General features: G+C 34.9%; 1 protein-coding gene across 1 annotated transcript in view; it reads right to left on the bottom strand.

Moving 5' to 3' along the window:
• LOC145683093 (venom allergen 5-like) overlaps positions 1-24159 on the bottom strand; it is a 65858-nt gene extending 41699 nt beyond the window's left edge. The window contains exons 1-2 of the mRNA XM_081754451.1: positions 23924-24159; positions 11205-11355 (exon numbers count right to left, since the gene is read on the bottom strand). Coding sequence (XP_081610577.1) covers positions 11205-11355; positions 23924-23940 — 168 coding nt within the window. The 5' untranslated portion in view covers positions 23941-24159. The remainder of the gene's footprint in view (positions 1-11204; positions 11356-23923) is intronic.
• Between the last annotated feature and the right edge of the window lie 1429 nt (positions 24160-25588).

Below are 25588 nucleotides of genomic sequence, written 5' to 3'. Positions count from 1 at the left end.
TACATCTTAGCGATATCTGCAGTGAATACCACCGAATGAGTTCTAAAGCGCAAAATGATAGAAAACAAATCTTGCTGTATTGTAGGACCAAGTAAGAGAATGTCGTTGAGGCTTTTTCCGCTGTCAGATTTTGCTGAAGCATCGAACACTACACGGAGCTTCGTTGTAGAGCTTGTGGGCTTAAAAACTGCATGATGTGGCAAATAGTATGCAACGCTGACGTCCTCCTTTTTACGCTCATCTATCCTTACCATGTGACCAAGATCTTCATATTCTTGCATGAATTCCGTATATTTAGTTTCAAAGTCCGGGTGTTGATCGAATCTTCTTTCCAATTGCTTTAATCTAGCCAATGCCTGCTGATAAGAATAGCCTAAAACTGTACGGTCTTCAAGCAAAGGCAATCGTACAATGAAACGCCCTGTATGATCTCTTGTTGTATTCTGAACGAAATGTCGCTCACATGCAAGCTCTTCGCTTGATCTAGGTGTAACAGTAATTTCTTCTAGTTCCCAAAATTTTTGAAGTTGTTGCTGTAGATCTATGTTTGTCTTCACAAAACATGTTGTTAATGGAATATGGGGGTCACGTTCTTGAGGAATGCGTCCTGCCACGATCCATCCCAATTCTGTCTCCTGCAGTACTGGAAAATCACCTGGCCGTGTTTTGTGTCCTGACTTCATAATTATGTAGAATACTTCCGCACCTAAAAGAATATCTATGTCTCCAGGCGTATTAAAAGTAGGATCTGCTAGAACAGTGTCCTTGGGAATGTTCCAATCGTCATAATTAATTCTTTCTTCCGGTAGTTTGCTTGTAATGTGAGGAAGAACTGAACAACTTATATTCAATGAAAATGTGTTAACACATGAATGGACACAAATATCTACATAATACTTTGTATTAGAAATTGCTTGATTTATACCTTGAATTGGAGTATACTGTCTATACCGTTTGATGTTCAATTGTTGCATCAAATTCTCTGTTATGAAATTGGTCTGACTAGCACTGTCTAGAAGCGCGCGACAAGGAACCAAATTTCCCTTGTTATCCCTTACTTTTACTATTGCAGTAGATAACAACACTCTTGCGTTAGGCCTAGCCTTTAATGCACAATATGACACTTGCCCTAAATTTTCACTGGAATCTGAGTTGTTACTACGCTCTTGCTCCACGGCACTATTTACACTTGGAAACCGCACTGATTTGTCTTTTGTTACGTCTACATGCAATAATGTATTGTGCTTTTTGGAACACTTTTTACAACCTCTCGATTTACAATTCTTCAAAAAATGATTACTTTTCAAACAATTCATGCATAATTTATTTTTACGAATGCACTCTAATTTTTGGCTGTGTCCCGCATTCACAAAAGACGAACAAGAATATAAGGGATGCTGGCTATTACAAAATTCACATGCATTTGAAAATGTTGATAAATAAGTCTTTGATGACTGAATACTTTTTGCTTGCTTGTTTTGTACGCTACTACTCTGCTTCACACCACCAATACTAGTTCTCATGTTCTCAAGCACCTGACAACGTTTCTCGAGAAACGAAAAGAATTCTGATAAAGCAGGAAAATTAGAATTCGTATTTTGAAGCTCCCATGACTTTCTAGTAGTTGCATCTAATTTTGATACAAAGTGTTGGGTCAAAATTACGTCTGTGAGGTTTACGTTTGGCTCAAGTGCTTGTAGCGCATTTATATTTGCGCGAAGTTCATTTACATTTTCTTTATACACTGGCTTGATTTGTAGTATTTCGTGAATGTAAGAAGAAGCAATTAGCTTTTTATTTGAATACCTGTCGACGAGTAATTGCCATGCTACTGAATAATTTGTTTCGGTAGTTGGTAAATTTTCAATTAGGTTTAACGCTTCGCCCTTAAGAGAAGTTCGGAGGTACTGAAACTTCTGTACTGTGGAAATGTCTTTATTCTCGTGAATAAGAGATATAAAAGTGTCCTTATATGATAACCAATGTTTACAGTTCCCGTCAAATGCAGGCAACTGTATGACCGGTAATTTAACTTGTGCGCTACTGCTAGTGCTATTATTAACAGCTGATTCTTTATTTCCATGCTTTAAAACAAGTGCTTGCATTTGAGCCTCTAAAGAAAAATACACATTTTCAATTTCTGCACGAGCGTTTACTGCTTCCGCTTCGGGTTCGATTTGATCAATTTCAATAGTATCTTGCACCTCCTGCAACTTTGATCAGACGTTATTTAGATGTTTTAAGCGTGCACGTATTTCTTCTATATTGCCTTCATTTGGATCAAAGGCCTGAACAAAAGTGTTTATTCTGGTTAACTGGCCTCTGTATGCAGATCTTCGCCTTAAAAGACGCTGGTGTGATTCACTCATGATTAAATGCTACGCAGAAATATGAAGAATAAAAAAACTACTGACCTGAAGATGATGTTTTTTCTTTCTTTTTTTTACCTATGAAATATACTCCAGAAGCCTGGTCCTGGTACAACAGCTGTCCGCCTACACAAAACGTGATTATTGTCCAACGTACGTGATAACACCACATATAGGTCAACACAAACACATTTCTCTTCACAACAGCACAGAACAATTCTCAGAAATCTTTGCACTCATCCGGCCCGGAGGACCAATGTACAATATGAATGTAAGTATTTGCTACTTCACTAAAGTACAATAACAATGCTAAAAACATTATTCATACTAGTGGACTGTAAGGCTTGATTCGTACACCACATGAATGCAACCAAATATAAATTCACTGTATTTAATGATTACACCTTCAGTTTGCACACAAAAATAATACACGAGAATAAACATATTCACAAGGTCTTTAGTTGTAAATGATTTTAATACCATGGCTTATTATTTGTACTGTGTTGTATGATTTCGACCATGATATATGGTCCACCAAAAACTGCATGTTCTTGCTGCCTCCACACTCACACACACTATTCACCAAACAATAGAAAAGCGTTAAGCAACTTGAACACTGTTGCCAGCTAAAGGCACACACACTGTTAAATACAAAAAATAATCCCAAACAACGTGTTTTAGAATTTTAACACCTGTTTCACTGTTTAGGAATTCTAGTGGTGGCCATGCACTGTTAGCTCCAGACTGTTTTCAAATTTTGAATCTTCCGCCATTTCGCACAGAGTTTGATTAGAGCCATGAGACTTCTCTTATCGTTATTCTTTTAACACTAGCTTTCAAACGATATGCTACTTGTCCCTCTTTTCAATTGCTAATTTTGAGTTGGACCCCACCTGGGACCCTGGGGCAAATATTTTCACTTCGTTAAATTACATTCATGCGTTTACAATGATGAAACAGGTGTTTTGCCGTTTTAGCATAGGTTTCAACTTTTAGGGATAGCAACGTACTTTATGTACACCTGCTACAGAAAATAGGTCAAAATGTTCTATATATTTTAGCCCCTGCAAAGGTGGGGTCACTTCCGGGCAAGAAACGAACACCTGTTTTGGAACTTGCTCGAGAAGTCCTATCAGGAAAAATATAGAATGTCTCCCAATTCAAGGTGCAGTTTCGATATCATCCCTGATTAGATATGAATTGCACTATATAGCAACGTCTGAGATAAAGAATCATAGAGTAGATCTACCAATCCATCGAATAGTTACATGGATTCTTTTGAGATGCCTTCGAAGAAGAAATTCAATTTAAAAGTATCATTTCGAAATAGAGTGGATTCAAACTGACAACCTTAGGATTACTAACTCAGCGCCTATAACACCTCAACTACTCTTCCACTGGTAGCGATGCTTTTTAACTGAATAATTGTCTTCATAAAATGAAGGTCGGTGACAGAAAGAACGAAAACAACGTTTGAATAATAATAAGAAAAAGAAATACCACAAACTTTTCGCTCTAAAATCAAGGTTAAAGTAGCCAAATCTCGGTTAGGACAACCCTTTTGAAGAAAGCTACTGGAGTACTAGTAAACATTCAGTAGTCGCTTAAATCATACTTTTATCTTTTGACCCAATAGTTACCGTGAAAATTAGCAAGAAAAGTTTTCACCAACTTACTCGGTTACATTAGTGAAGAAGAATCATTAGTTAAGGTTTTAGTTTGTCTTAATTCTCGGTTGAAGGTATTGTGTCATCCACTCAGTTAAATTAGCAAAGTAAATTTTGCCAATTAGTGCTATACAAAAACACTTTCTGCATAGATTGTCTTATAATAAATCATTATAAGTATTATGGTATTGTGAACATATTTGTAGCCATATGTTGTAACGCACGTGGCTAGCGAGGTGCAAGGTACAAGGAAATGAGAGTAAATCTGTGCAATTCCTCCCACACCTCAGGTTGACAAGGAAGATAACATTGATTGTATAAGTGATATTAAAAGCATTATAAACTTTTCTGGAGTGATAACCCAATTTCCAAACTAAGATGTTACAAGCGGACAGACCCTTCGTGTAGGGGTTTTAGGGATGGACACGAGTCGAGCTAAAACTCGACTCTATTCGATGTTCGAGTCGGGTCAAAGGTAATTTTCTCAAGTCGAGCCACTGTTTTGAGGTCGAGTTTCGAGTACATTTGAGTTTGATAAATGGCTTGCTCGTTCAGCTCGTTTTAACTCGTTTGAAACCATGGCCTGATTAGACTGGAAAGCGAAAGCCATGAGAAATGTAATCAGTAATGTGGAATACTTTTTGTGTTGCTCACGACAAGGGTACATCTCGTTTCGTACTTTTAGTGTATTTGTGGGATACTTTAAATGTGTCTCGTCTCGTCTTGATAACGAGACGACAACAGATTTTTGTAACGAGACAGCCTCAAATGTCGTGAGCACCAATATAAGTACATAATTCTTACCATCAAGGCTGAGACTTGCACGGTCGAATTTTGAGCCCAAGCAGAAGCCCAACCCGGGTAGTGATGTCAACCGGCTGGGCTCGGATCAACTGAGCGAACTGCTCGATCAGGCTCAATTGGGATGAGCCATCAGCTTGTTGGGACAAGCCATAGACTCGGCTCAATTGAGCAGATGGCTCGAGCCGGCTCGATTGAGATGAGCCACCGACTCGGTTCGACTCAGCTCAACTGAGTCGATGGCTCGAAGTGGCTCGGTTGGGTGAGCAATCAGCTCAATTCGGTTCGGCTCGGATGAACCATCGGTTCAAGCCAGTTCGGTTGGGTGAGCTGTTGGCTCGGGTCACTTCTCGGTTTGGCTCGATAGTAGATGAGCTATGAGCCGAGCCGCTGACAACCCTAAACCCGGGCCGAGCAGTTTTGAACATGTTTGGCCGGTCCCCTACAAGTTTTAACAATTTCTGGTTCGAGCCGGAATACTTGCTCCTTCAGACCTCAAACCCAGAACCTCATGACCGATGTCCTTGCCTCCGAAGACTTCTCGACGACCGAGATCGACAGTCAACTAGTTTTCAATATTCAGAAAAATAATCCCCTACCTTTCATGGTTATACACGGTGTTCTTAATAATAACAACAACAACAATTAAATAATAATAATAATAATAATAATAATAATAATAATAATAATAATAATAATAATAATAATAATAATAATAATAATAATAATAATGACGTTTAGTAGTAGCAGTAATATCATTGATAATTATATTGTTTATGTAGGATACTTGAAGAGAGTACTTGGAACTACACACAAAGTTTAGCTCGAATTGGCTCGACTCGAGTTCGAGTCGAGTTGGAGGAAATTTTTTGAGCCGGGTTGTCGAGTCGAGCTCAACGATGTATGTTTCGAGTTGAGTCGAATTTCAAAGAATACTCGCTCGAACTCACTCATGCCCATCACTAAGGAGTTTTGTCCTCGCGTATTAGATTTTTCAATACCTTGCGCTGAAGTTTGTAAACACTGGTATTGAAAGCTTACCGAGCTATTTCTCACCGAGTTCTGGTGAACGAGATTTTAGAGTGGGCTCCAAACCCATTCGTTGAACTCTAGTGACGTCGAAAAGAGACTATGTACAGGTGTGAGCAAAATTATTGAAGCGTTTCCTTAATCTGATGTTTTTTGAAAGTATCTCCATTTTGTTTATATGCTTGAAATTTTGGAAGGTTTCCACAGGAAAAAATGTTAATGACACACAAGTTTGTAGTGTTTGTGCTCAGTATTATTTTTAAAAAATGAAACCTTAATTTGGCCGAAATTACGAAAATCACCAACTCTGTTGAAAAGGGCAATTTTCTCTCAACGTAGAACTGAGACCTCTACGTCGCTGAGAGTGAGAACAATGTACAAGATTCATATCCACAAACAAAACAGTGAATGAAATATTTCCAACATTTCTTATGTATGTAGACTCCATATTAATAAATAGTGGAAATTATCTACCAAATATGACGGATTGGAACACTATCATAATGAAATCGTGTCTTGTATTAGAACAAACGTGTTACATGTAAGAAATCGTTAGCGCAGTTGTTTATCGCGAGTGCGTAAAATCAATCAATAAATGTGCTTGAAGGTGGCTCAAGCTCAGTACACAGTAATTTGTGTAAGACTATTATAATTGTTTATTTTTTGTATGTGGAAAACAATTCAACTACCACATACTGTATATTTAAATCCCATCACGATATCAAAGTAAAAAAAATGACATTACTATTTTTGTTTACGAAGGTTTCGTAAGTATTGTCAGTATGCTGATTGATGCATACAGAAGGCTTCCCAGTAAATTTAATTTCTTAAAAGCATTAACTTAGGGAATTTTATAATCAATTTTCACGTTGCGTATCGCCTTATTAGATTGTCTCGTCTCGTAGCATCACTACGTAATTAAATGTATTATAGAACTTTCTCTTCTATCTACTTGTTTCGTAACAGATTTGCCTATCAAAATTTTAATTTTCTCTGTAAACATTTTTAAGGTGAAATTTCTATAATGCACTTAATTAAGTAGTGATACTTCGAGACGATATAGTCATATAATATTCGAGACGAGACAGTATTTTCAGGAGACGAGACTAGTCGATATTTTAACTGTCTCGTATGGTATCGTGGCAACACTAGTGATCCCACGAAACAAGACATTTCTCGTGTATTGTCTCAATAACGAAGGGAGACTTCGAGACGAGACAAAGTTTGCACGATATCATGCGAGACAGCCCACAATCTCGTCTCGAATCGTTTCATGCCAACACTAATAAATTAGGAAACTTCGTCGTAGGAAATCTTTAAAGATCAGTAACCATCGAAAACGTTTAATTAAATGAACAAGTAGTGAATTCCTGACACATATTGCATTTCAAACACCTCGAATACAGAAATGTGCCACTACGGTGAAAACGGGACTATTACTTTCTTTTAATTCTATGAGCGCTAGCAGCGAAAAATATGAAATTTAGTATCTAGTTTATATGAAGAAAATAAATATTTTTCTAATGTACAAAATTATGTTAGTAAGACCTTAAAGAAAATAAATTATTTCTTAAAAAGTAACAGTAATTACCCACACACTGCTTGAGTCGAATGTATTACGTATATTCATATCAAGTACTATAAAGTATTACGTTCAAAGCCTCGTTTGGTTCGAGACTACAACCATGTGTTAGAATGTTTTACCTATGTATTATATCACCTCCGATACTTTACCGTTTCACGATGTATATTTCATAAGTCGATAGAGAACTGCTCCATAATATAAAGAAAACGAAAATTTCTACTTTAATGGGGACTCGAACCTATATCCTTCAGATTAAAAGCATTACGCCTTAAACCCCTCTTCTGTTCTGTTCACCTATCAACCGTTCATATAAACCCTGAAATATCGGGCAGTATTTTTTACCTTGTCGTGGCAATCATTTATAGTACGAATAATTTCTCTCGTTGTTAATACTTTTACTGAATGTGAAATGTATTCTGGTACAAAAGAGAACGCATGTTTTTTGAGGGATAGTATCTCTTGTTCATTGAAGCGATGGAAGATATGAGAAAATCAGTTCACTTAACAATGTAATTGACTTTATTTAAACTTTTAAAGCAGTGAGTTCTGATAAAATGAGAAAATATATTACTTTTGCAAATGCAATTTACACATAAATAACACAAATGCAAGCAGTGTAACAAGCAAGGAAAACAAAGAAATTGTTATATGGTAAGACAACAGAAAAAAATCACAAGCTGAAAGTTTTAAGTTTATAGGAAGAAAACAAGGACGTGAGAATATGGCGTAGTGCAGTCTTGGGAAGTAATGTAACGAAAGTAATGTGCCACTTTTTAAGTACCGTTTCCTAGTAACGCGTTACATTTTTTCCAAACTAACGGTAAAACGTTACAAATTTTTAAGTAACGTAACTATTTTGCGTTACATTTCGGATAAGTAACTACAATATATGTATATTTTTCGGAAACAAATGTTTCTTTCCTATAAGTGAATTTCTCAGAACGGAACAATGAAGCATGAAGTACGTATTCAGTAACCGACGCCACAGTTAGTCACCGATACACTGAGAAAAAATAATCTTATTGATATTGCTGTTTTTGGGAGATAAATAAAGCCTCATGAAATCACGTGTACTGATTGCAAGCACCTGACTTTGATTGCTTGTGTTTATAAAAAGATGGAGAACGAAAATACTTTACCATTCGAACATTTGAAAGAATACTTTTTTTTTTTTTTCAAAAGCTGAGGATGATGGTGGACTGAATTTAAATGTAAAGTGTCTGAAGTACCACGGCAGGAAATATTATTATCAACAGCTATGGTGTCATAATTACGATATACAGTAAGGGGGTTAATATGAATAAACTGTGTTCTGATGACCAGGCCTACTTTATTACTAGAAAATAGTTCGTTGATGATATGTAATATTGGAGTTCTTTCAGATCAGTTTGCGTATACTAGAGAGTCCCGTTGATTATAGAGTTTGGAAGAACTAGCTTTAAAAAGCATGTATTGATTTTAGAGTTACTGACAAATTTTGATTCACTCCCAGTTCATATGTTCTCATGTTATTAGTTGAAGTGTAATGCTTCTCTATATTCTGTATTTTTAATTTTACATAACAACATTGTTATTATTCTGCTAATAATAATAAGCAGCAGCTATTTTTTCTAACGCAGTATGGCATTTTAGTCAGTGTTACATTATATGAAAATGTTCATATAGCTGTCAAGTAAAAACTTGTTCTTGCATCTATATAAAGCGATTCAGAAAGTGCAATATTGCGTTTATAAAGTCAGCGAAACACATCAAATTCCCATTGAAGTAACTGTCCGCATGAAAGAATATAGCAGCACTACTATTATCAACATACAATTCTAAACATTTATGATGATTAGAGAAGAAACAGAATGTGCAATAATAATAATAATAATAATAATAATAATAATAATAATAATAATAATAATAATAATAATAATAATAATAATAATAATAATAATAATAATAATAATAATAATAATAATAGTGGTAGAGTATTAGTACGGAAAATTGAAGTAATAAGAATTTTTATTTTATTATTATTATTTTACATATTCAAAGTTTCGGACCTAAAAGTAATGCGTTACCTTCGAAGTAAGGTAACAGTTACTTTTTTGGAGCAAGTGACGTTACGTTTTAAGGAAAAGTAAAGTTATTTGTAACGCGTTACATTTTTACAAGTAACTTACTTAACACTGGCGTAGAGTGTAACGCTCTAACTTGCCAATCGGCTGATCCTTATTCGAATCTTCACCAAATATCCTTTTTTTTTTTTTTTTTTTTGAAGGAACGGCCATTTATTGGAGTATTTGAGTTTTATATATGGTTTCATTCTGTTAGATTTTTTCTTATTCTTTTCTAAGATAATTGTATAAGGCTGCAAATATGATTCTAGATCGAAAGTAAGGATGTTCTAAATTCCTATCAATTAATAAAATATAGAAATAAGCTTACATCCGAAACTAAATACATACGTAATTGAAACGAAAGTAACAAGTGTTTACCAACTGACTCAGCCAGAATTTTGTCTCTGGCCGTCCGTCTGTCTGTCTGTTTCATCATAACTCTCGTAAAATTATTTGATTTTGATTAAACTTGGCATATTCCTTCCTCTAATCTTTAAAAATAATTGATGTTGCGAGAATCTATCAAAATAAGGGAGTAAAAGGGAATAAAATCCTCCCCGTGCTGCAGGTTTTCACATACAGAAAATCATTTTCTGGTAAAAACGATGTAAACATGATTTGAATTTTATAAAACTTAGCGCATACATTCTTTAGGGTATCCCAATCATTTCCAATAATTGTAGTTGAAACTGATGAAGGATAAGTTGGTGAATGGTGTAAGTTCCCAAAACTTCGGAGTTTTGTTATTGAAGTATCATAATATAATATCGTGAGTAATGCATTTGAGTTTGGTGAAAGAGGCGTCAGGTTCAATTGCACAGGGACAAAAAAAGTTAATTTTACAATCATTCACTTTCATTAATCATTCGTTGCATCTAGTCATAAAGGACATAACCATGGGACATTCAACTAAAAGGTTTCATTTCATTTCATGTTAGGCTATGCCTGGAACTTTTAAATGCTTTTGAGTTCTTGGACTTTTAATGCATTACGTGAATTTTGTAACTTGAAAGCATTGCTGGGGTACAGTGCAATCTGGGAATCGTCGGAGGGGGCAAGCATTGATATTTGGACCTTCTAGAAAAGTTGTTTTAGGCCCTCTCGCAAAATTCGAAAATAGGCCCTTTCTTTCCATCTTCCTCTTACTCTTTATGCGCCCCCGGAGCCTGTGGGCATTCCCACATGGCCCTGGGCCCGTTCCATACATGGCAAATTAATTAAGAGGACAATATTGACAAACCTCAAAGCCATACGAATAAATATTATTTCTAGGGTCCCTAATAGTAGATATTGTTTACTGAAATTGGCTCACGACTCATATTTGTTTTATTTATCTTTTGTATGCTGTTTTGTTTATGTAATAAAGTGAACCTGTTTGATGCTTCATTTATAATTTCATGTTCATATCGTATATGGAGTAAGAAAATTTTGTCTTAAAGTGGGCCCCCTCGAACGGCGGGGAGGTTCCCTGGAGGGGCAGTTACCCCCTGTGCCTTACAAGTTACGGTCCTGAATCGCTGGTTGACAGTATAATTAAGTTTGGAAATATAAAGAAATATAAAGCAATTTAGCAAGCTCATATCGTTTCATTAGTTTAAACAATCATATTTAACGTGGCTCAAGTACACAACTTACACTATTCACTTACCTGGTATCTACAAACATGATGCATTTCCGCACCACAGTCCACTTTGCAGAAATCTTCTCTAGTGAATGGAATAGTTTGTGAATTTACTTTTAACCACGACTCAAGTATTATCACTAGCCAAAACACTAACTCCCTCATCTTAAAATGAAACCTGAAATGTAAAGTTGTATTTCTGTTAACAAATTATTAAAGTATTGATTTTGAGTTGAGTTGATTTTAGTTTAGCGTCCCGTTCAGCAGCGAGGCTATATGAGACGTGGACCTACTGATTAACGTGGAATCCGAACCACATGAGCTCCCGCCGGGAATCGAACCCGGGTCTCCCACGCCAAAGGCGCGTACGCTAACCGCTTAGCCTCGAGGGAGCTCAGTATTGATTTTATCATCAGTTGAGTAGATATCGGAGTAGAACGTAATATGTTTATAAACTCATTGTTTAATCACATAGATGGGAATTTTCTCTCTGAGATTCCTAGGGAACAGAGCCGTCATTTTGGGACGGCAAGGAACAATTGTCTCTCCTGACTTTGAGCTATATATGTTTTAATTAATGGTATACTAATACGAGTGGTTTCCGTTTCACAGTGTGAAACTACAATAGACTTTCAAACTATAGGAATTCAATACTCAAAACGTGGAGTAGTACATCTATACTTGTTGCAGTAGATTAATAAGATCAAACCTATTCTTCAGACGCTGAATCAATATCTAAAAGTCATTACTTTATATGCCTTACTACTTTTTTCTATGACGATAAAGGTTGAAACCGAAAATCGTTAATTTAAACCTATTCCGGATTGAGTAGATGGTTAAAGAAAAGGATAGAACCTACTCTTGGGAAGCTGAATCGATTGCAAAAAACTGCATCTCCATATCTCTTACCCTTTTAACTCTACGGAAATCAGTATTGAAACCGGAAGTAGTAGTACATTTCAACCAGTTTCGGTTTTGGTAGAGTGTTGCAAATTGAGATGGTATATTTTCTTGATATCTTGAAACGATTGCAGAAAACGCTCGTCGCTAAACCTTACCATTTTTGTTCTATCGCAATAAAGTTGCTGTGCTCTGGTTTGCAGCACCTTCCCCTTACACATAAGAAATGTTCAGTATTGATGGTGCAGTGTTATGCCTGAGTTCGAACTCATACATTAACAGTTCACGTCCAGACGTTGTTAAGCACTCATCGTTGCTTCCAGTGAAAACAGATTGAAAATAGTGACTGAGTGGCGGCCTGCTTGCCAGACTACCCTCAGTCTAATTTGACCTTATACTTATGATCAATCACGGGGTGTACCGTGTCAGCTGTTTTATTTTTTGAAACACTGCAAGAATGATGTATAACTTAATAAATAAATAAACACTCATGCAGTCAACTGGATACTAAAATCACTTCTCAGTCGCGTTACCTTAGATTCAATTCTGGCAGAGTTCATCGAGACTGATAATAAACATTGAATATATCCATGAGAAAAGGAAAAGAGAACACTGATTAAAATAGGAAGAAGAAATGGGAAGGCTCAAACTGAGAACATACCGTTTGTTTGTATTATTTGTTTTAAGTATGACTAATAAGTAGCTATGTAGTTATTATTAACACTGTAATCTTGTTTCTTTACCTGTGATTGCTCTTGACAGAAGTCAAATCAGTGAAAATTGAACTTTCATCGTTACGAGCCCTAATACGAAAATTAAGACGCAGCAAAGTGTTCTTCCCTTATCCTGTAGAGATATTAACCGATGTGACGTCCTTCAAAAAACGCATTGTTTATTGCCAAACCTGTCCGTTCTTTTATTGACAAAAATATGCTCAAACGTTTGCTCTTCTATAATGGAATTCTTGCAGTAAATTATCACGAAAAGTTACAACCATTTTCAGTTCCGAATCAACATCCTCTTTAGCCTACGACAGGAAGAGAAGATTGAGGCTCCTACCAGATTTAGTAATGTCCAATAAGAAGAGAATAATATATAACCAATTTTGAAGTTCCGAATACAGTATTTTTCTTGGTAGAGGTGAATTGATTTCGAAACAAAAATAACCTTAAAATTCACTCTAGCATTATAAAGTGACTTTTCTCCATTTTGATATGGCAAAAAGATTTATTAGATCATCAATGCTAGTATTTTGTAATATCTGGTATTCAATGCTCATTAAATTTGGGCAGTTTAATCGAACTTATTTCATGTTATTTCTTAGTTGATTCTTTAGTAGTAATTTTATTTTACTCTCCAAGGTTTAATTTGGATAGTTTTGACATTGGTACAATACTTTTTCATGTGAGCATTATTAAAAATGTGTTGATCAGGTACCCGCGATTGACGATATAAGATGCACAAAATCACGTTGACATTAATCTTCCGTGTGAAGAAAAGCAAAAGCATCATTGGCTTCTTCTTCCCTATGAGTGAGTGCTTTATTTTTTGAAGTTCTATTTTACCCATTGACAGGGACACTTCATGGGAGATATGGCGAGGGAAGGTAGATCCAGCAACTTAATCGGAAGAAGATGCTATTACAATTCCTCTTTCTTTTCTCATTTCTAATATATGAATTATTTCTAAAGTTGGTCAATAATACTGCTATTTCAGTCTTGGTTTTATACATGTTATGCACCTTGTCTATTTAAAATGTGCCGCAGTAAGAAAGTGAAGGGTTATACATTTAATATAACACAGCTCAAGCAACCTGCAACTCTCTTTTTCAGACTGAATGAATAAGTATATACGTATTAAGAAGAGGGAGGAATAATATGTCGGCACACAAATGACCTGTTTTCTTCCATTTTCTTTATCAAGCTTATTTTACAGTATGGAGCAGGTTAATCCTTCCCTAACAAAGTCTTTAAGAAGAATTATGCAGCACTCAGGATTTCACTCTCAACCAACACCTTTCATTATTATCAACAAATTTAGAAATACGTTTTGAAGTCTTTATTACAATTCATTCACATCGATTCAAACGTAAAACTTTTTATCTATGTTGTACTTAGTCAACAAACTACTTATTAAACAATCCAATTAAATTCATAGAATTTAAAGGAAGGAAATAAAAACACATTAAATTTCCTTGCACCATTAGATGGCATTCCTTTAGATTACATCTTAATTTCAAGGGTCACGAATCTTTAAAATGTAGTAATAAATGCAACGTCATTGATTCTTGAATAAAATCTATCGACCTTACCGATTGAGGAGGATAGTCTCCTCATAACGGGAGTAAGAGGTCCCAAGTCGAGTAAACATCCTGAATTTCGCAGAAATAAGAACCATTCCAGATTAGATTCAGGTTATCATTAGTTTTCCATTGTTGACATATGTGTTAAGCATAATTATAGTCACCCCTGACAGTTAGACAAGATGATCTGTTCATGTATTAGAAGCATCATTATTTTGGTATCGTTTGTGCCAGGACAATTGTAAGATAGTTTGTGAATATTATCATCATCTTAGAGAAAAACAGGGAATCATCGAAGGACGATACCGACAAGAAAGGTAAGGCGCTCATGCCTATCCCAAGTCAACTTCCTTTCTATTACTGTCCCTCTTTTACTTTCCACCTTATTTAATGTTTCCAGTCATTTCATAATTGTCCTCTTTCATTAATACAGCCCGAAGCATAACCATTATAGTTTAACTTGCATGGGAGATTGTCAGCTCTCATCCCCAGTACGTTACTTGATTTTGGATTATTTTATGGTAATATCGGAAAAAGTTTAAAGTGTCTATCTGAGTTAAACAACCTGACATCACGCATTTGCACAGAGTGAATCCTGTAATCTCTTCACTGTTTTCTCCTCAAAGCATTTTGTTCACATTTCCAGAGCTTGTTCCAGCAATTCTTTGGAAGATATAACATAGGTTTACTGGATAACATGTCTGTGTATCATATTGGGTATTTTAATATCATAGTACCACACACTTAGTACCATTCCATTTTGTTTCCATAAATTCTTTCATGTTTGCTCCGATTTGAGGCAACCGAAAACCTTGGATGATAAATATTTTGAACAATGCAATAATCCGGGAACAATCTAGTGAAATTGTGGAGATTCAGTGAACAATCCAAACGTACAAGACAACTAATCAGCAACACAATGTTTCTGATTTATTAATCCATAAATATGCTCAGAAAACTCTGTGCCCACATAACCCATGTTCCGGGACATTCAGGATTGAAACAGGCACTTTAAAGATAATGGAAATATTCACTTAATTTCTCTTGAATTTGAAAAGGATGCTTTTCTTTCAGGAGACAACATTTGGATTCCAAAGTCATCATGGGATTATTCCATATAATAGAAGAATAGTATAGAAGCATTAAATAGTAATTCGGTCTTCACTTGAAGCTGTAGTTCCCGTCCCGTCCCGTCCCGAAAATAGACATTAAATCAAACTCATAAACATACCCTAAACATTCGTAAATAGAACACTAATCATATATCTGGACTAATTTGATTTCATGTTACATTTATACATACATACTAATAAATATCTGAAAGTTTTAAGGCGTCTGAGTTATCTTGTTTTGTCTTCTTTTCTCTTAATAGTGATGAATGGGTGCACCAGGTATTAGCCAGTATGTGCTGGGAATGCAGAAAAAGAGACTAATTATTTTGCTATCAGTCTCTATTAAATTAAATTTATGTAAAAGTCCATGGAAGTAATATGATTCCAATCGATTGATACCGGTTGTAATAGTCGAAGTTCGAAAGGATAGCTAGATTTGTCATGTAATTCTTAATATTTGTTCCGAGGAAGAATTAGTATATCTGAGCTTTTATGCACTCATTATAGTGCATATTACTTTGTTATATTCTGTAAAGGTAGGGAAAAATGTAATTCACTACAGTAGTTTTTTTCATTTAATTAATGATCAAACTTTACTAGTTTTAATAGTCAATTCATATTAACTCTCTCTTTTTTTTAATAGATTTAGACCATTGATTGTTAATAGAAATTGCAATAAAATTTTGATTGGTGTCCAGTTGTCAGATGCCAATATATTTATATTTATACAAAAGTGGAGCATATCTATAATATTTTTAGGAGTTGTGTTAATAGATCAGGACGAAGAGATTGAAATAATTCACATTCAAAAATATGATTAAGTGTACCTATACCTTTATCACATCAATAGTGATAAGTAGGTTTCTTTCGTATTTGGAATAGTTTGATGGGTGTCAATGCTGTTTCAAAAATTAGTCGATAATACAGTATAATTTCTCTGCGATATCAGGTACTAATATATTTATTCCTTTTAACTTGGCTAGTCCAATAGAATTTTCCTGGTAGTAGTTCATGTTTATAATACCAAGAGTTTAAATCTTCCTTGTCAAACTCTGTTATGTAATTGTAATTTTTTTTTTTTTTTAAGATAATTTGATGTTCGTAGGTTCAGAATAACATTTTCGGAGTTATTCTGACATCCAGCTACGGGCCTGACAGTACAGTTTAGTTCAGTTATTTTCCTACATTTTGTCCATAGTTATTATAGGTAAGCTGACTAATTATGTTATTTATCTGTAATTCTTCCTACATCCTTTTTAAATATGCTTTAGTGAAAACTATAAATTTTACCTTATTTAATTCAATAATAATCGGTAATTGAATGAACAATATTATCAGTAAAATTATGATAATATTCTTCTTCTTCTTCTACTACTACTTCTTCTTTCATATAACATTAATTGAGGCGTATAGTTTCTAAATCCGCCATCTCCAATTTTCAAAAAAAAAAAAAAAAAAAAATATATATATATATATATATATATATATATATATATATATATATATATATATATATATATATATATAAGTAGATTTACTGGTATTCCTTTCCATGCCCGACACAATGAGAGAGATTTTTGTCATTTGGTAGTTATAATGAATGTCCAGAAAGCAGGAAAGTATTTCTAAAAAGAAAATTTTATCTCACATAATCTCTGAGTTATCAGTTTTTCTGTTTTCTCGAAACCTTTTATGAAGGAGATGGCGGATTTAGAAACTACACGCCTCAATTGTGGTTTATATTTTTTTCTTACTTTAAAATCGAAAGTTTATTTTATTATATGCCAATGGAATATATGTTATTTTGTTAAAATGATTATTAAATTGTTGAAACAATGGTTTTAGAATATAATCTTATCAATTATATCTATTATGCATTGCAGTAGAAAAGAGGTTGCTCTAGCGTCTCCTGACGATAAATAAATGCGGTGTCCGACATCTTTTATAAAGTTGAGATCTTCGGAACCCCAGGAACCACCTGATTTGATAGCTATAGTGACAATATGATATTTGTCAAGTAAATTGCTGTACTTTTGCGTTTTTCTGTTTCACGGCGAGCAGCCACGTTGCCAGCTTGTGCTGAAGAAGAATGTAGATTTGATGGGGCGAAGGAATCGGAACAAGTAAAATCCCATAAAAGTGCTTTTCCTTTCTTCCACGGTATTAGGGTCATATCATCTGGCCTCTTACCATCTGCACGACTGCATCCCAACGGTTCGCGTGTAGAAGGAACGCCTGCTGAAATTAGTGCTCTCATGTTGATGTCGTTCACACTGGAGTGGCGTGAATGGCTGCCCGCACTATTGACACAGGGGAGTCCGTGAAGGCTCTTCTTGTTTACGACACTTTTACAGGCAGGACATCTGTGTTGCTCGCAAACATCTGCTCCCAAACGCAGTGCACTGGCAATTCGAAAACTGTCATTGGGAAGATGCAGTCCTAAAGAAGGTGATGGGATAGCATGGAACCAAGCGCCTGCTTCAGGAGATGATGTAACTAGGAGTCTGGCCTTGTCTTCTGGATTATCGGATGACTGAAGTAGAGAAGAAAAGTTATTTATAATGGGATCGTGCCAAGAGCACTGATGAAAATTTTCCGATTCATAAAAACATACTTCATTTATCCCTACATCGTTGTTTAGCCGTGATGTGAGGTGGAAAATTTTCTTCTATATTCTTCCGGAAAATTTTCCGTTTTTAAATATCAGTGATCAAGTAATTCCTCAGTATTCATAAAATTGACTGAAATCATGTATAGAAATGTTAAAAAGTGAAAGAACGTTTAAAGAATCTGAAAATTTTCATTGCTCAGACAATTTTCAGTACTATGTAGGAACAAGTGAAACAATTTTTCATGAATCGAAAAATTGTCTGTTCTGTACAGTGATGAAAATTTTCCGGAAAATTTTGAAACGGAAAATTTGCCGATTTATAAAAACATACTCCACTTATTCCTACATCGTTGTTTAGCTGTGATGTGAGGCGGAAAATTTTCCGGTGTTATACTTCCCAACTTGAAATATTAGAAACTATTCTGGTTCCCGAAAGCTAATTGGAAAATTATAATTGGTTGCTGACTAACTTTCCTCTACAGAAATTCAATTTTGTAGCTCAATGTGCAGTTAAACATAGTGGAAAATTTTCCACCAAACATCACTATACATAATATCCTAAATTGTCCGGATTATGAAAAGTTTTTTCCACTTGTTTCTACATCGTGATGAAAATTTTCCAATCTATGAAACTTCCTTTCATTTGTTTCTACAGAGCAATAAAACTTTCCTTTTCACAAAAAGTTGTTTTACTTTTTGCTTCAAAATGATGAAAATTTTCCGACTCATAAAAAGTTCAATTTTTCCATATTAAACAGAAAATATTTCGATTCATGAAAAACTGTTTAACTTGTTCCTACATAGTACTGAAAATTGTCTGACCTATGAAAATTTTCTGATTCTTTAAACGATCTTTCACTTTCTAACATGTCTATACATGAATTCAACCAATTTTATGATTATTGAGGAATTGTTACTTGATTACTGACATTTTTTTAGAACGGAAAATTTTCCACCTCACATCACTACCCAAGAGGATTGTTGAATAATAGCTTAATTTTTTAAAATTTGTACATTATAGTTAAGAATGCAGTAGATTTTCAAATTGTATAATAATAATGTCTGTGTAAAACTGTTAGATCTAATTAAATAATGGAACAATCTTACCATTGTCAAATTTATAATTTTAATTCTTTTAGATGAGTACTTATTTACTTTTATCAGAACATAAATAATTTTCAATAATAATACAATAATAAATGTTAGAATTTAAAAATAAGTGAATAAGTAAAACGGCTCGATGCCTAGAGCGGCACTTTTACCAACAAATTCTGCGGATTTCTCATGGGAAGGTTCGCACTAAACTCTCCCTAATACATTAAGACTAATGTTTAAGAAAAGGTCAATGGTTCCTCGTAGAGAGACGATAGATAATCCTTCAGTTTGTTCTAGCGTGTCATTCACATCTTTCATTTTAATGTCTTACAGTAGAAATACTTCTTCTAGTTCTTTGCCTTTGGGGATGGTACCCTGTATTGAGGCGACATTGCCTCTTAGAACTGCCATACTTATTCTTTGTATGAGGAACGTGTTTGCCCTGTCATCGCCAGGTAACTGCGTGATACGTCTGCCTATTTCTTTTATAAAGTTAATACCTTATCTGCCCCATGAACCACTGGATTTAATAGCGATAATTATAAAATGATATTTTTCCGCAAGATTACTGTATTTTCTCTTTTTTTCGTTTCATTTCGGCTGGCTATATTTCCCGCTTGAATTGGAGAAAAGGGGAGATTGGAAGGAGCAAACGTATCTAAACATGTAAAGTCCCAAATTAGCTCTTTACCTCTCTTCCACGGTAACAGAGTCATCCCATCTGCTCTTTTTCCATCTGTTCTGCTACACCCAATAGGTTCTCTTGTTGCAGGTATGCCGGCTGAGATTAGTGCTCTCATTATAATGTCATTAACATTTTAGTTGCGAGAGTGTTTACTGCGCTTTTGGAACATGAAAGGCTATATAAACCTTTTTTATTTTACTTCGCTCTTACATATTTGACATTTGTGGGCTTCACATATATCTGCCCCTAGACGTAACGCAATGGCTATTCGGAAACATTTATTACTTAGGTGAAGGCCGAGCGTGAGCGAAGGTAGCGCTTTGAGCCAAGCACCTGCTTCTAAGGAGGAAGCAGAGATTAGTCTGGTTTTGTCTTCTAAGTTGTCTGCTGACTGGAGTAAAAAGGAGAGGTGTGATTTAATGATAGGCATATCCCATGTGATTTGTTTTGATCTGGTGTTGATTTCGGGTAATTCTATGCCAACTAATATTGACCAAGTTGTAGAGCAATCCTCAATCTCTGAAGTTTCGTGAGGAATTATATCCTGTTGGAGAAGTGATTCGATTAGGCATTTGGAACTATAGAATTATGCCAAGAAGCCATATCTAAGGCTCGTTGGATGCCTAATCCTCCAAAATTGATCGGAAGAGAAGCCTGAAGCCATGCATTATGAGGAAGAAAACAATTAAGGGTGGATTCTAATCCAGATTTGATGGAATGATCGTAACGTTCAAGTAGATCTTCTCTCTAAGAAGGTGAACATCGTAGAAAATATAATAACCTTGGCATGGTAAAATAAGTTCTTAATAAATAAAAAACTGAGTGTGCCGACATTAATGACAATCGTTGGAAATAATTCTCCAGCTTTGCAGTCTTCTCAATTAATAAAGATCTCCTTGCTTCAGAAGAAAGGGTAAAACCCAAGAGAAAAGCTTTGAAGGCGACATTAATTGAATGTCTGGGGCTGCCTCATTAAACATGGTGAACAATATATTTGTCTGTTCTGGAGGTGTTTCCAGGAAGCTAATCTCACATTTGGAGTAGTTTAGTTGGAGGCCTATTAAAGATGCCTTTGTGTCGATATCATTTAATGTATTTAGTATGGTATCCGAGTCTCCAGCTTTAGTGCCATCGTCCAAGTACCATATTTAAATCTGTATTTATAGTGTTGACGATTGGTTGTAGCGTTAAGGCAAATAATGCAGAACCTAAAGGGTCTCCTTGCTGAACTCCTCTTTAGGATAAAATAATGTCTGTGCCATATAATAAATAACTAACTTGAGCATTACTCTGGAGAACGTAAGGATAGATGGATGGAAAATTGTCCTTAACGGCAGTGAGCATTACATTCCGATCTAATTCGTTAAAAGCATTTTTAAAATCAATCTTTAAGAAGGCTTTAGGCTTCTGATGAGGGTAGGAGTAATACATACGTGCAGCATGTGCTGCAACTTCAGCCCCATGTTGAATGCCTACTCCTAGTTGGTGTGGAGAAAAGCGTTGAAGTATCTGGCCTTTAATTCTTCCGCATATTATTTTAGAAGAAAGTCTTCTCCATGTGTTTCCTATGGCGATTGGCCTAATCTCTCCACATTTCTTTTTCAATGCGATAAGAGAAGCTCCGAAGAAAATTGGTCTTATTTCTATGGGCACATCAACTGACAAAATCATAGAGAAAAACTCGCAAGTGATCTTGGTAAGGCGATCTTTAGATTCATGAACGTTGTAAACAAATAAGTCCTTGAGAATTGAAAGTTGCATGCTGTCTATTCCTCCAGCTGAACCAGAAGGGAAGGATTTGAGCGCTTTACAAACTCGCTGGACAAAACTTTATTAACTGTAATATGATCTGCTAAATTGGGTGCAGTAAATGTATAAGAGTGCGAAGGATGTTTTCCTTTTAAGGATCTTCAAATAGCAAGATCTGATGGAGCAAAAGAATCCTCAGAAATGAGAAGTCTGACAGCACCATGTATGTCGCCATCAGCTAGTTTATTTTCGACATGTTTAATGAAAATGTCGTTAGGTGATTTGTTAAGACTTCTATTTCGTTTGTCTTTCTTCATAAACCTATTTGAGTTACTTCTATCGTCGTGAGAGCTATTTGACCAGAGTTGAACTCTCTGTTTCACTCATGTTGTGAGATTATAGTTTTTTTTCGGATTGGGTAGGCATACAAAGAGAAATGTACGGAAATATTAGGAGTTCGGTCCAATCTTCAATATTTGAATTTACAATATTTTGGAGGATTTCAATAAGAGCTTCAGCCACTGCATGTCTTGCTCTTCGAGGAACTCGGCGAAGAATGTGCACTGATGTTTTTAGCCTTCCCAAACTATCAATAAGCTTTGAACTTATAATTTCTCCAAGAGGAACTTTATCATTTGAGTTCAAGTCTTCATTGTTTGAAATGATAATAGTTGAAGACTGTTTAGCATTAACCTCAGATGCTCTTTTTTCGTTATGACATTTGCTGTTGTGAATCGTCAATCCTCGCGAGTTGACGAAGTATTTATTACATTTGGAGCAGAGGACATCTCTAAAACTAGTTCCAGTAGGTGTGCAAGATTGATTGATCATTGTATGTTCATTTTTGGAGTATTTAAACTTAGACTTGAAAGAAAATGTTATTGTTGGAAAATTCGAAATTTTTTCTTTTTCTTTTTTTTAACGAACAGTAACTGACATGCATCTTACATTATGGAACAAATCACGAAAACAATATAAAATCCACTGTGTTCCCTCAGTTACTCATAAAGGACAAGACACTGCACAACGAAGACAACTCCCATTACACAAAAATGCAACGAACAATAAAAGGAAGATAACATCGAACACCAGACTCACTCCCCCTGCCGATCAGCGCCTGCGAATCATGCAATGTCTTCGGAGTCACCGAAACATGCAGATTGCCAAATCTAAGTACTCTCCTCACCAAAGAACCACACCTTCTCAGTTCTCACTCAAAATGAACCAAATTCACGGAGCGGTTCCAAAGCACGTCTACACTCACGTTTATATTATATATATATATATATATATATATATATATATATATATATATATATATATATATATATATATATATATATATATATATATATATTGAACGTGTAATCCACTGAATTGGCCTATAACATTTGTCTCTTAACTTTTAAATGTATTGACTTACTACGATTATAAGAAAACATTCATATTGAAATACATACAAAGAAAAAGAAAAATATTCTGATTTTTTATCTTTAAATCAGACCTAGATCCCAGTTATCTACACCACTAAGTAATGTTTAGTTGAGTAGTGTAGCCTTATAATTTTTGTGTATAGAAATTGCGAAGTAATTTAATTGTGAAAGTTAGTGAAAATGAAAAATGACGAAGCTGAATATGAATCTACCGATATATGTGACAAAATCTTGGTGCAGATTTATTGTATGAATCCATACATAAATTCATTGCATATATACTTCTTTTTCAGTAAATTAACTTTTGTATCTTAAACAATAATTTTCACTTGCATTCCTTTGTATACTTAACTTTAGGAGGGCCTCAGTGTATGTACATGATGAGAACTATGAGAAAAACACTAACCAGCTTGTGCTAGATGACCACAACATGTACGAATATATTTAACCGAGTCAGAGCAGAAACACGGCCTGGGGCCCTCGCGGCAACAAGAGTTTGCCTCCGTAGGGAGAATGTGCAACGAAGATGGATATGTATACACACAAACGAGGATAGCGCAGTGTACTGTATACGGCATAACTGAATACCGTATGCTTATCATATGTCTTGGACTATGTATTTATAAATTACTAAGGATGTTTAAACACAAACAAACTATTTGCTGAGCAAAACAATATATTCACGTAAAAAAAACTACATACTTGTTACAGTTTCGCCAACTAACACTATGTAGTTTTTTATGTGTATGTTTAGGTATTTACAAAGCCAAGTTTCTACTTAAGGATGTTATAGGTAATATACCGATATATTTTCATTGCTTGCATACTTGTGTTAAAAATTGCAGAACTTACTACTTACGTAAATTTTAAAAACATGTGGATCTCTGAACTCTTAGGCACATGTATGGTTGCGTAGAATGAAATAGCACACTGAGCTCAGATACTTCACTTCACTTCACTTTGTATACTTTGGGCGCAACTAATTAGGGCGAAGCTAATTTGCAAGTACAATCCCGGATTTATATACATACACAGAAACCTACCTAAGTGCTATAAGGATTATTATCATCAGACAATGGTAAGCGTATTTTACAAATAGATTACAAGTACTACGAATTTTGGTTCCTGCTTTTTTTTTTTGAAGTGATATCCAGCACCAGATGGCCTAATATTCAAGTATACTCAAACACATGTTCATTCACGCTATGCAAAGTACCATAAACCTTATTATTATCACACAAAGACTAATATTCTTGGTACGCATTGATAACATATACTTACTGGTTCCACCAATTTTGGTTTCCAATTATTTTGAAAGAGGTAACTTGAGCAGGATTTATACTTAGGACACCTAATTTTAAAATAAATTCATAGATAATCTATCAACATAATCTAAGATATCATGGACCATGTCTTGTTTACACAATGATAAAACGTTCTTTATACGTACATGAAAGCTTATTGATGACGTTTAATTTTGGCAATATTTTACTCATCGAAAGGGTATGTGGCCGAGTCATGTATAATATTTAACTGATTAAACTAACTCTATGGCCTATGAAACTTGAAGAATCAATACCGCTTTTACAAAAGCTCTTTATTAACTTCTGTATTTAGTTAACTGGAATGAGTTTCTACTTTGTATTTCTTTTTCTACTTTGTATTTCTTTTTCAATTTTTAATATTGCCCTCCCACCTGGACCTAGATATTCTTAATGGTCTTTGAAACAATTAGGTTTCAGTTATAACTTTGAAATTGTTCCTACTTTCTTCCATTCTGGATACATGACTTCAACACTTCAACGAAAAGCATCTAACAATGCACCAAAACATATTTTTTGACTTTCTCAAATTTACGGGAGGCACAATAGAATATTGACGAAATTCGAGAAGGGTGTTGTACCATGGTATATATATTTTATGAAAGAAGATGGAATCATGTACTTACCTATAGTACCACATGATACAATAAAGCCTAATATTTAAGGAAAATTTGAGGAGCGTTTTTTCTCAAAACCCGATAGAGTAAATTGTGGGAAACGAGGATATACATATGGGATTGATATGCTGCAAATCTCGATATGGGGAGTGTGTATAGAATACTAAATCATTAGTGTTTTGTCAGACCTCGATTGAGGTTATGCACAATAATAATAAAAACGCAACTCCTGTAAAAAAAAAAAAAAAGATGTTTTGTGCTCTATAGAGTTTTGAAAGAATGCTCCCCAATTAGAACAAAAACACTTCAAATAAAATCTTATTGATAATGTATGTTATTCTACTCGGGGAAGGTGAAGGAAGACCATTCAAATTTACAGAAGTACTGTAAATACCCGATTTTTATACAATATTCAATAAATTCTATTTTTCGACAGCTTCCAAGTTTAAGGAATGGACCGATACTCTCCTGCCTAAATTTCAGGTAGGTACACTGTAATACCCATGCTCTTCGGAAGAAAATACACTCATACACTCAGTGGCGTATTTACGATTTTGTGTCGGGTCGGCTATGCTAAGTTTATTC

The sequence above is a fragment of the Thermobia domestica genome, chromosome 4, assembly GCF_964235325.1.
Source record: "Thermobia domestica chromosome 4, izTheDome1.hap1.1, whole genome shotgun sequence".
Lineage (NCBI taxonomy): Eukaryota > Metazoa > Arthropoda > Insecta > Zygentoma > Lepismatidae > Thermobia > Thermobia domestica.
Note: the sequence above shows the minus strand (reverse complement) of the source record. Positions and strands in the feature narration are given on the sequence as shown.